Below are 13,180 nucleotides of genomic sequence, written 5' to 3'. Positions count from 1 at the left end.
ATCATTTTCAGCCAAAGAAGCTGCCATCTTTGCCTCCGTTTTAATCATGGTGCTGCACATGTGATCTGTTATGACACCAGCCATTGGATGGTTTTGACAGTTCGGTTGAGAGCACAGCCAATGTGCAGTTAGCATTCCCAGCATGCCGGGAATGTAACTTTTTGAAACTGTTAAATTTATGAGTTTACTTCCAATTTAAACAGGGATGCAAACCCTGCATAGGCAATATGGCTGCCTGATTCTTACAAACATGTTTTGTCTAGATACAAGACTTTTAAAACAAAGGTGGACCTACCATTAATGACCATTTTTTTTCATAAATAAGTATTGTATGTGTCGGCATTACCAAATCATATTATTCTGAGGGATAAAGGATCTATTTTTTTGCAATGAATGGGCAAAAAAACACTCCGAAGCTCTGTGACTTAAAGTGAACCTGTGGCCATATATGAGCGTATATAAATAAATATAGGGCCAGATTCTCAGTGGAGATACGACGGCGTATCTCCAGATGCGCCGTCGTATCTCTGCGTTGCGCCATCGTATCTTTGCGCCTGATTCTTAGAATCAGTTAGGCATAGATATCTGTTGGATCCGACAGGCGTAAGTCTCTTACGCCGTCGGATCGTAACTGCATATTTACGCTGGCCGCTAGGTGGCGCTTCCGTCGAATTCCGCGTCGAGTATGCAAATTAGCTAGATACGCAAATTCCCAAATGTACGCCCGGCCGACGCAGTAAAGTTACGCTGTTTACGTTAGGTTTTTCCCGGCGTATAGTTACCCCTGCTATATGGTGGCGTAAGTGCGGCGTACCAATGTTAAGTATGGCCGTCGTTCCCGCGTCGAAATTAGAAAAAGTTACGTCGTTTGCGTCGTCCGTGAATGGGGCTGGACGTCATTTACGTTCACGTCGAAACCAATGACGTCCTTGCGGCGTACTTTGGAGCAATGCACACTGGGAAATTTCACGGACGGCGCATGCGCCGTTCGGGAAAAACGTCAATCACGTCGGGTCACAGAACATTTACATAAAACACACCCCCTGATCCAAATTTGAATTAGGCGGGCTTACGCCGGCCGATTTACGCTACGCCGCCGCAACTTACGGAGCAAGTGCTTTGAGAATACAGCACTTGCCCGTCTAAGTTGCGGAGGCGTAACGTAAATCGGATACGCTACGCCGCGGCAAAGATACGCGGTACTATGTGAATCTAGCCCATAGTATATTGACATCTGTGATGCTGTTTGGATGTTTAATTTTGAAAGCCTAAAGGTTTAGCGCTAAGAAGTGCGGGGTGTACCAACATGGCCTCCTCGACCCTCCTACTGCTGGCGTCCAGCTTCTTACAAAATATAACATCAAAACAGCATCACAGATATTGATATACTATATTTATATACTCTCACTTTATTGCTAAATTTTAAGACTTAGCTGGGTGTAGTAAGATGTCCACTGCCGCCTTCTGACTGCAGGTGTTCTGTCAGATTAGCAAATCTAGTAGCGGTGGAACGCATGCGCAGGTGACGAAACGTCACTTCTGTTTGCTGATGTGACGGGGTTGCTCATCTGACAATACACCAGTCTGGTACTGGCCGGCTTCTGTCGAAGGGGCATTACTGAAAAAGGCCTGCCAATCGGCTCCCCATCAGCGCTCTCAGCCAATGGCTAAGAGCGCTGACCGGAGTGTTCTATTAAGGGGGCCGTCCGTCCCCCTGTCAGAACACAATAGCAGATCAGGGGGTGGTCCTTGTACCAACATCAGACAGTTGGTACTCCTACTGAGCTGTCAGTTTTTTTTTTTTTTTTTTCATCCCATTGGGTTGAAACTAGTAGTGTGTACCAGGCTTAAAGTGGAATTTCACGCTCCCAATCAACATTATTTTTAATTCTCATGCTACTAGCATTACAAAATTAAAAAGGTGTAGCATATTTACTTGTTTTAAACTTTTTTTTAATGCATCTTTTAGTTACTTCCTGGTTTCATGTCTAGGCAAATGATATCATACATCCCAGGAGCCTTCAGGAGGGGAGGAGTGGTTCTCAGATAAGCACACTCTCCTGTGTGCATGCCTGAGTTAAGGGCAGATTGTAGGAAGTAAATGCTACATGAACCATCTGCCCTTACACAAGATGGCCACGGCCATAAATGCTAGGAGCTGTAACTCAGAGTGATTTTGCAACATAAAGCATGTAGACATGAATGATTGGGAACGTTTGCGTTGATTTTTTATTTATTTTTTTGGTTTGTGGTGCTCTGATGCATGGAAGATCTACTTTAAGAAGCTCAACTCCCACCTGTCTGCAGTGGCTTATCGGCTTTATGATATCTATTGTAAACGTATGGTCAGGTGATCTGGGTGGAGGGAGCAGGGTAAGCTACCCAGTCACTGCTGAGAGTGGGGACCTGGGCGACCGAGTCACTGCTGAGAGTGGGGACCTGGGCGACCGAGTCACTGCTGAGAGTGGGGACCTGGGCGACCGAGTCACTGCTGAGAGTGGGGACCTGGGCGACCGAGTCACTGCTGAGAGTGGGGACCTGGGCGACCGAGTCACTGCTGAGAATGGGGACCTGGGCGACCGAGTCACTGCTGAGAGTGGGGACCTGGGCGACCGAGTCACTGCTGAGAGTGGGGACCTGGGCGACCGAGTCACTGCTGGGAGGGGAGCTGAGCTGCAGAAGAGGAGGTCTTCGTTGCTTCTATTTTGAAATTTAAGGATGAGTTGCGCCACAGCCTGCGGTCAGTGAGGGCTTTCTTTTAAAGCTTAAAGCTTATTCTTATTGCCTTTTAGGAATATTTTAATACTTTAATGTTTATATCGTAGGCACAGGTTCACTTTGAATCCTAGACAGCCTATCACATAGTCTGTTCTAGTCACCAGAGCTGTGTGTGTGTTTTTTGTGTCAGCAGAGACTACAGACCGTCTTGTTTTTAATCAGATTACACTATTGCAGTGAGGGAGGATTAGCAAATCAAAACATTATGTGGAACTACTAAGCAGGAAGCCACATATGTCCCGTGTATATGAATAATGACAAACGCATAGAAATCAAGGTTTTTAAAACCTTGACTTGTGCTAACATTACTTACAATAGGGTGTTATCTTTTATGTGTATATAGATATATATATATAATAATAATAATAATAAAAAAAAAAGACGACAATAGTTCTCTTTATGCTTTAAATACACTCCAACGCCATTATTTGCATGAATCTGATAACACGCACATGTTTTTATATATAAAAACGATTGTTTTCCTTTAACTGCTGTTTTATATTGCCTTGCTTTCATCAGGTCTTTGTAACATTTTATTCTCAGTTTTCATAATGTGAGGTTCAACAGATTTTATATATATTTTTTTTTGAGCTTATTTTTTTATAGAATTGTAATCAAGCGCTGTACATTCCGAAAATATTCCTCTTGGGTAATGTTTCCATTTTTTTTCTATCAATAAAACGTGTTTTATTTAAACCTTAACATTTGGCCAGTTTGTGTTTTTGGTACCCAGGGAAGAGGTCTAAGGTTCTTGCAGAGCTGCATTTAGAGATCTGTATGATAAACTGGTTAAAAAAAAAAAAAAAGAGTTGCCATTTTTAATGCTAAATTAAAAGTTTTCTGGAGACCATACATTATTGGGTCCCTGCTCATGCCTTGTGCTCTATCCACCTCTGTTCTTCATTCTTGAGCCCCTGAACAATCTCTCCTGTTCTAAATCTTAACATCCTGCGCTATCTCTGCCTGTCTGTCTCCTCTCAGGACTTGGCCCAAACATTTCCTCCACCCCCGCACATGAAGTTGGTAGAAGGACCTCTGTCCTTTTCTCCAAGAAGAACCCCAAAACGGCAGGACCTCCAAAGAGACCTGGGAGGCCACCTAAGAACAGAGACAGCCACTTGTCGTCGGGGCAAATCAGCAGTCCGATTGGACCCCCTCAACTGTCTATAATAGGGGGGTCCCAGAGGCAGCGGAAAAGAGGCAGGAGTCCCCGGCCAACATCCAGTTCAGACAGTGAAAGCGACAGTGACAAGTCAGCAGAAGATGCCTCTATAGGTAAGTCAGGGCCAAGACGCTGCAGATTAAAGCAGATCTAATCCCAATCGCTAATATCTAAAAAACGTTTAACCTGTTCATGTCATTTTAAAAGGTATTTTTTTTTTATTGCATTAATGGGTAAGTTCCCCTTTGGAACATGTTCCACACATTTTTAGGGTGGAACATTTAACATGTTCCAGCATCTGCACTTTCTTCCCCCTCACCCCCCTCTCCCTATGACATGGCAGACACCCACTGTCGCAATTTAAAAACAGCGTGGGCGTGCGAGGTTCCGCCCCCACGGTCACGTCATTTATTCACAGTTTCCTGTTAGTTAATAGACTACAAGAACCGTTAGCAATTGCGGCTGATGGCTTGTACTTCTCAATGCACTACGAGGGAGCTGGTGAGCGCTCTCATAGTTCATTAATCTCCTTGCTCTCAAGTAACTGCCTGCCTGTATTGGAGATATGGACCTACAGTTATCCTGAGAGTCTGCAGGAGCCGGACATTGCACTCGTGATCTCCTGATTGCAAGTGCAATGTTCTGCAGGCTCCTTGGCAAAAAAAATATAAATGCACATTTTATTTATTTTTAACCTGCAAAAAATGTGCATTTCTAATTTTTTTGTTTTTGTTTTTGTTTTTGTTTTCCTTCAAAAGATCTACTTAGCCTTTAATTCTGCAGCTTTTGTTAAAATAATACCTGATGGTCCTGCCTTTTTAAGGTCCTTGTTCAGGCACCTGATATGGGGGTGACAGCTGCCTCCCATCTGTGCTTATGTTTGCTCACTCTGTCACACGGAGAGCGGCTTTACCGACACACATTTCACAAGCCTAATGTGCTGTTGCCACTATCCAGTCCAGAGCAATGACCTGCAGATGTACGAGATTAGTAGCACTGGTTGGATAAGGTAAAAAAAAATCTCTGGAAAAAGAAATGCAATGGTTTTGTTATAAAGGGGACATTACCAAGCTAAAAGTCATCTAGTTAGGATTTACATCTACTTTAAAGCTGTCCTATCAAATATTGTTTTCCATGCATTGGGGCTGTGCTCACGCTGCAAGGGGTAACTGCTCATTTTGTCCAGGGGGTGACCATAAAGCTGTATATTCACCCGATCCAGTGGCAAATGGTGCTCCCCCATAATCCAGGGTGAACTGTTCCTGATGCTTTCAGAGGAGGTCTATGGGCGTGATGACATCAGGAACAGTCTACCCTACAAGACCGCAGGGGGGCAAGAGCAACAGGCACCGGTCTTGTGATCAGAGGATTAGGTAAGTATATCTCCGCTCTCCTCTCCCCTAGATAAAAACGAGCAGTTATCCCATGCAGTGCGGGCACAGCCCCACTGCATAAGGGAAAATAACTTTAAAACCAAACTCTGGGGATTTTTAATTTTGTCTATGGCTAGCAAATGATCCAGCTGCTGTATCCATTGTTGGCCCCCATCAGGCATATAGGTACGCAAAATGGTATCCTACAGCTTGTATGCAATTGTCAGACACCCCTGGGGCTTATCTTGCCTTTAAGGAGAAAAAAAACTATTTGACCATGAAAACATTCATATTTAAAAAAAAAATTCAAACATAGAGTCGGTCTGAGCGCTTCTCAGCCCTCACTGGGAGTTTATGTTCTATGAATGAATACAAAGCTTCCTTTGGCTGAGGCAGGCGGGTGACGTCATGATCTCCGCTCCAGCCAATCAAAGGAAGCTTTGTATTGACTCATAGAATACAAAACTTCCTGTGAATGGCTGAGTAGCACTCAGCCCAACTCTCATGTCCTAGGAGTTGGACTGGAAGTCTGTCCAACTGCCGAAACACAGTGCTGTATACTGTATGTAGCTAAAGTCTAGTACACACTGCTACTGTGTGTACGGGGCGTATGGCTACATATAGGTAAGAGAGTGCGTCCAGCAAATACACCTGTTAGTGCAATAAATAGTTTGACCCAGCTTGGCCTAAACAAATTATTTAAGGGGACAATAAACGTGGGGTTAGGCTTTAAGTAGTTAACTAAAGTGCTAAAATTGTTGACTAGAGCAATGTGAATTTTATTCTTCTGGAAATATACCCAGCCACCTGCTACATTTTCATGTAGTTAAAATAAAATAAAAATAAAGTTACTTTTGAATGGTACGACTCAATGCTTTTAAAAACAAACAAAAAGAGCACGCATTTTGCATTTAAACTGACTACAAATACACAAAAACGCCCAGTTTTATGCAAGTCATCATGACTAGAACAGTTGTCCCACCTGTAGCAGATTTAGAAATGTAAGGAGCTCTGTGTGACTGCTCCTTCTACTATGCCAGTGTTTCTCAATTCCAGTCCTCAGGCCCCCCCAACAGGTCAGGTTTTCAGGATTTCCATTATTTTGCACAGGTGATTTGATCAGTTTCACTGCCTTAGTAATCACCACAGCCTTTTCATCTGAGGGAAATCCTGAAAACCTGACCTGTTGGGGGGGGCCTGAGGACTGGAATTGAGAAACACTGTACTATGCATTTCATAGCTGTCCCCTTTAGATATGTGCAGGTAACATGCTGCGCCTGCTATAAAAGTAGAACTGTGGCCAGGCTATGGATATTAAACGTATATATATATATATATATATATATATATATATATATATATATATATATAATTTTTAAAGTGAACCAATCCTCTAAAACAGTGGTTCTCATCTCCTGTCCTCTGGACCCACTAACAGGCCATATTGTAAGTATTACTTTGGGGAGATGCAGACTAGAATACTGCAATCACTGAGCAGCAAATGATGACACCTGTGATGTATTTCAGTTATCTTGCAAACCTGGCCTGTAGTGGGTTTGAGTTGAGGAGTTGAGAATCACTGCTTCAAAACAAGCCATCACTGACCTCTGTAGCTTCAGACATTGTGGGACTAATTTTATACATTTACAGTTGGTCTCTGCTGCTGTCAGATGTTTTCTAAAGGGGAATCCTCTATCCACCTCAATTGTATGGATGGAGGAATCTCGTATTTTTTTTTATTCTTTTTTGTTTTTTTCATCCCTATGGTTGAATAAAAAAAGCTAATCGCATATATATAGGCTCAGCAGCGCAGCTCTCCCAGTTTTCCCCCTCCCAGCATTTAGTTGGCAGCCTGCCCCAGAAAGAGCAGAGAGCTCAGATCAGACTTGAGTGACTTCCATGCTTCTCTTGTGAACTTTCAGGAACCCCAGAGTACCTAAAACTACAGAGGTGAGTGAGAAAACGTTTTAAAGCTCATTTCTTATTAAAAATATGTAAACACTTGAATGTCCTCATACTGGCCACAGTTTTACCCGTAAGAGTTATTTGTCTTTTTTGTTTTATACTTTTAGTTCACACCGGAACGTGGTGCTGGAAACCCATGTTCCGTGCACCGCGTTTAAAATGCACTGCACTTGCGATCTGCAGCAGGTATTGGTGTTAACACTCTAAGCGCAGTGTGTTTGCACTGAATCACATGGTACAGTAGTACCATGCGATCCGGTTGCGGTGCGTTTTATAAAGTAGTGCACGCACTATTGGTATAGCCCAGTGCAATTTCGGCCCATTCAAATGAATGGGATGAAATCACACTGCACCCAGATCGCATTTGAATTGCACAGTGCTTTCCTTTGCGATTCATGATGTGAACCGGCCCTCAGGCCAGGCTCTGGTTAGTTCAGAGCTATTGTGCTGCTGTACAGGAGTCGATCCACATTTCCTGTAGCTGTGTAAGATGCTCCCCACAATACGGATTGCCCCCGAACTCCTGCCTTCACCACATGTATTGGAACGATCATTGACCTTGTAGGCCAGAAAAGAAAAATGAGATTTCCCATTATCTAATGTGTTTCCATATTTACAGACTTACCCACCAATGGCTTCAGTGGCAGCAACCAGCAGGTGAAAAAAAGTTTTTTAATTTACCGCACTGACTGCAATCTTCCCCGGAGCAGCTCCGACTCCGAGTCCAGCAGTACCAGCAGCAGCAGTGCTGCATCAGACAGAACCAGGTAAGATTACTGAACATAAAGGGAAGTGGCAAACCAATTGACCAAGTGATGATTGAGACGGGAGTGGCGAGTGTCTTTGTAAAGGTTCCCCACTAGGCACATTTTCCGTATTCTCTTTTTCACTATCTTTGGCCAAAACATGTGGACACCTGACCACCTATATGAACTTGTTGGTCATCCCATTCCAAAACCATGGGCATTCATTTGGCATTGCAGCCTCCACCTTTGTTTTCCACATGATTGGGCAGTGTAGAATTTTAGGAACTTGGGCCCTTTCACCCAAAAGAGCATTTGTAAGATCAGGTACTGATGATTAATTGGAAAATCTGGTTTATAATCTTCATTCCAGTTCATCCCCAAGGTTTTTAGTAGGGTAGGCCACTTGACTTCCTCTACACCAGTGTTTTCAACTCCAGTCCTCAAGGCGCTCCAACAGGTTCATGTTTTCAGGATTTCCCTCAGATGAAACCGCTGTGATAATTACTAAGGCAGTGAAACTGATCGCATCACCTGTGCAAAATAATGGAAAGCCTGAAAACATGACCTGTTGGTGCACCTTGAGGGCTGGATTTGAGAAACACTGCTCTACACCAAACATGTAAAGCGCTATCCTCAGTGTTCACAAGCATCAAAAAAAGGTAATTTCCCTTTAAATGTACTATACACCACGTGCAATTTATGTTTGAAATACTGTCCCAAAGTCCTTTTTATATAAAATGTATGGCTTTTTAAAAATAAGACATCTCACTCAGCTATTTAATTTGCTTCTTATTACCGTTTTATGATTATCACTGGACTTTCTCACCTTAGCTGTAAAGCAAAGTGAGAGAATGCATTTTTTATTTTTTTATTTTCTGTGTCCTCATTGGGAAAATTCACCCTTTCTATTTGTTCTGGTGACCACCGTCACTGAAAATCCAAATTCCTTTTCGGATATAAAATAAAAAACTGACATTCGATTCGTTGCTTTAGGCCCTTTTCGCACGGGTGCCTCCGTGAAGCGGAATCCACTCGCTCAGCGAGCAGGCGGGCGACAGTCCCACTCTCCTCTATGGAGCAATCGGATGGAAAATGGACCGCCTGTCTTTCCATCCGATCTGCCAGCCGGATGGGAAATAGGACCACCATCCTTCTTCTTCTGTTTGTGGCAGATCAGATCGGATGGCGGGCAGGTGTCGGAGGACATCCGCCCGCTCCATAGAAGAAACTGGGGGCCAGTCATGTCCATCTAAAAAAAACTGACACGCGGATCTGATCAGATCGCCTGTGTGAAAGGGGCCTTAGGTATCACACTGTCCCTTTCTTACAGGATATAAAATAAAATAAACTGTCATTCGTTTGGTTGGTTGCTTTAGGCCCCTTTCACACGGTGCCTCCGTGAAGCGGAATCCACTCGCTCAGCGGGGGATCAATCTGCTGATCCCCGCTGAGAAGGCAGATTGGACGTGGACATAGTCCCACTCTCCTCTATGGGGCAATCGGATGGAAGCGATCCGCCTGTCCATTTCCAGCCGATGCCAACCAATCCGTTCCGCCAGATGGATGGGGAAAAGGACCACCATCCCTTTGTTTTGTGGCCGGTTGGTTCGGGTCAGATGGCGGCAGGTGTCGGCGGACATCCGGTGCTCCATAGAAGAGTCTGGAGGATCCAATCAGGACATGAAAAACTGACAGGCGGACCTGATCGGATCGCCCGAGTGAAAGGGGCCTTAGGCATCACACTGTCAATTTCTTACAGGCTTAATCGGTGAGATTGACCAACAGATCTCCTGTTCAAACTGTGGCTTAAGCCAGCACTATGGCTGTTTTAGCCGTTTAGCTGATGCACTCACTTCTAGGTGGTCTATGCTGCACTTTGCAAGAATTTTAAGCTAAAGCAGAGCGTTTTAACATGCGGGCAGTGTGAACTCGCCCTTGTGCAGTATCTCTGCAAAAATTTAATTTCTCTTGCAAGGGATACTTAAAAGCTTTAATTGTACCCAAGTTGCGATTTTTGAGAAAATCTGCGATCCAATCTCAAAACCAGAAAATTACAACTGGTGACATTCTACACCAATGTTGTACAGAACACCTCCAGGTTGCCATACTGCATTGTTTTTTTGTTTTTGTTTTGTTTTTTTACAGTTTTAGAAAATTAAAGTGGCTGCAGATTGAAAAATGTAATAATAAATTATTTAATGACGTGTGTTGCAATTTTATATGCTACCTTATTATTTATTTATTAACAAAGGTGTAGTTTTCTTTTAAGTCGATTTACATTTTGTTTTTTCGTTTGCAGCACAACACCTTCTAAACAGGGACGGGGAAAGCAATCCTTCTCAAGAGAGAATTACCACGACTACAGCAGCGAAGATACGTCGGGAACTGAAAATGAGTCCTATTCCTTGGGGGGCCGGGGACATGGCTGTAAGTACCTCCTTTCTGGTTAGTGCAAATTGGGATAGCCGCATTTTCTTAAATCCTTATTGCCTCTTTTAACGGTCAGTGAGTTAGAAATATTTTACGCATGTTAAATAAACTCCAGTTTTAATTAAAATTTAACAGGATAAAAAAATAAAACGCTTGGCCCACCCAGTCTGTTCACTTTAAAGTTTGTTTGTTTTTTCAGTTGGTAAACTTGGATAGAATAGACCAGGTATTTTATAACGCACATGCCACATACATGTTATACATTTTTGACCAATACTGTTATATTCTCCTTCTTAAAGGCCTGATGCATGAAAAACTTGATTTTGTGCTCTTGCTTTAGTTTTATCATGTTGAGTAACATGCTGGCCTTCTATATATGTAGGGAGATGAAACAAATCTCCCTACATAAGTTTGACATGTATATATGCTGTCTTTCCCTTACTACACTCTTTGGAAAGTGCAGATTGTGTTAGAAATCTTTCTTCCTCTTTCAACAGTGGGTGGGGAGTCTGGGCTTACACTGTGTAAGAGCTGATTGGAGAAAAGGAAAGCACACCCCTCCTCCTCCATATAGGCAAAGGAATGAAGAAACATGCAGAGCTGTAGTCTGAATAGACAAGCTCCCTGCTAATCTCCCTCTAAGCTCCCTCCCCGACACAACTTTTCAGCTGCCGTTATCTTATGTGTCGGAGAAGTGGAGCGGAACACCAGAGAGAAACGGCACTTAGATCTTTGGCGAGAGTTGAACACTGTGCTTAGGTCAAATTTCATGAATGGGGTTTACAACTACTAAGCTTTTTTATTTTGGGTTTAAAAATACACTTTAAAACTGACTTAACAATTGTTAAGTATATGCCAGCAAATGTAAATACTTGACTGTCCTTAGCCAGGCCATGGGTTCACTTTAAGATTGTTTTATTGGGGTATTTTTGGTACAAAATCCTCAGGTATAGAGACAGTAGAGCAACATTTTTTATTTATTTTTTCGTTCCTATTTACTTTATAAGATTTATAAAATACTGTATAAATTGTGAGATTGCAGGCAGACATATGACTTGTGACCTTTTCTGTTGTTTGATAGTGGTACGCAAAGGAATGGAGGGACGAGGGGCGGGGTGGCTGTCCGAAGACGAAGACTCCACTCTAGAAGCCTTAGACTTGGTGTGGGCCAAGTGTCGGGGATATCCCTCCTATCCAGCTCTGGTAGAGATCAGTTCCTCCCCTATTATTCTACTTAATGTTATAGTAGTTGTATAATTGTCCACCATAACTGATCACCGTGGGTCGGCTAAACCTACCAAAAAATTCATTTGTTGACTTTTATTGTTTTTAATTTGTGTTGTGAAAGTCTGTGCCTTGCAGAATTTTTCACCAACTCTTTCTTTTCTTAAGATTATCGACCCAAAGATGCCCCGAGAAGGAGTGTTTCACCACGGGGTTCCCATTCCTGTACCACCCGTAGATGTTCTCAAGCTAGGAGAGCAGATGACACAAGAAGCACAAGAGCATCTCTACCTCGTTCTGTTTTTTGACAATAAACGGACTTGGTGAGTATTCATTATCATTAATAGAATATCTGTGTGGACTGTACGTGTTTCGTTGTTTCTTCTAAGTTGCTGAAACTCAGATGTGTGGATCCTGCAAGAAATGCATCCGTCTCATTTTTTTTTTTTTTGGGTGAGATGGATACTTGTATTTTATTGTTACTGTTGGATATTAATGTGCTTTGTATTTGCAAGACGTTAGTGGAACATGTTCACTGGTCTCATGATTCGATTCGATTACGATTATCCTGTTAACAATTCAATATGATTTCGCGATGCATCACGATTACTACCCATGCGCTATTTTATTTTATCTGTTCTTAAAAAAAAAAAAAAACAGCAGACAACTTAAAGAGGAGCTCCAGGCTCCCCCAAAATACTAGAGGAGATGGTCAGAGACTGGAGACATGGTACAAGAGATGGTCAGAGACTGCAGACATGGTACAAGAGATGGTCAGAGACTGCAGACGTGGTACAAGAGATGGTCAGAGACTGCGGACGTGGTACAAGAGATGGTCAGAGACTGCGGACGTGGTACAAGAGATGGTCAGAGACTGCGGACGTGGTACAAGAGATGGTCAGAGACTGCGGACGTGGTACAAGAGATGGTCAGAGACTGCGGACGTGGTACAAGAGATGGTCAGAGACCGCGGACGTGGTACAAGAGATGGTCAGAGACTGCGGACAATGTCCCCATAACGTCCCCCCAAACGACAATGTATGCCATTTCATTAATTATGGTTTATGTATGTCTTATTGCCTTGGTGATTGATTCACATAACAACTTCATTGATACAAAATAAAGGTATGATTTATGGTTTTGCTCATCACTGCCCCACACATGCAATGCATGGCTGCATGTGTGGGGAAGTGATGAGCAAAACCATAAATCATACAAAAAAAATAAATGAAGTTGTGATGTGAATCAATTAGACAATAAGACATACATAAACCATGATTTGGCAAATGTGCACATAATGGTGCATCAGATATAAACTGTCGGTGTCTGACAAGTACCTGATGATGATGATGATGATGATGATGATGATGATGACGATGACGACAGTGTGTGCTGTGCACTGGTTTCTTGCTGCCCACAGCAGACTGTTGTGAGGACAAATGGGGGACGCTGGCTCAGGTCTTCAGCAGCCTGAGTGACAGTAAGCCGAGGAGGACTCTGGA

At 43.0% G+C, this 13,180-nt stretch overlaps 1 protein-coding gene across 2 annotated transcripts in view; it reads left to right on the top strand.

Moving 5' to 3' along the window:
* The window catches only part of BRPF1 (bromodomain and PHD finger containing 1), a 61,322-nt gene that overhangs the window by 45,527 nt on the left and 2,615 nt on the right, over positions 1-13,180 (top strand). The window contains exons 10-14 of one of the 2 annotated variants that reach the window (XM_040359032.1): positions 3,760-4,053; positions 7,898-8,045; positions 10,324-10,451; positions 11,536-11,657; positions 11,847-12,001. In XM_040359032.1, coding sequence (XP_040214966.1) covers positions 3,760-4,053; positions 7,898-8,045; positions 10,324-10,451; positions 11,536-11,657; positions 11,847-12,001 — 847 coding nt within the window. The remainder of the gene's footprint in view (positions 1-3,759; positions 4,054-7,897; positions 8,046-10,323; positions 10,452-11,535; positions 11,658-11,846; positions 12,002-13,180) is intronic. The other variant, XM_040359033.1, reaches the window with a different exon arrangement.

This window comes from Rana temporaria, chromosome 7, assembly GCF_905171775.1.
Source record: "Rana temporaria chromosome 7, aRanTem1.1, whole genome shotgun sequence".
Classification (NCBI taxonomy): domain Eukaryota; kingdom Metazoa; phylum Chordata; class Amphibia; order Anura; family Ranidae; genus Rana; species Rana temporaria.
Note: the sequence above shows the minus strand (reverse complement) of the source record. Positions and strands in the feature narration are given on the sequence as shown.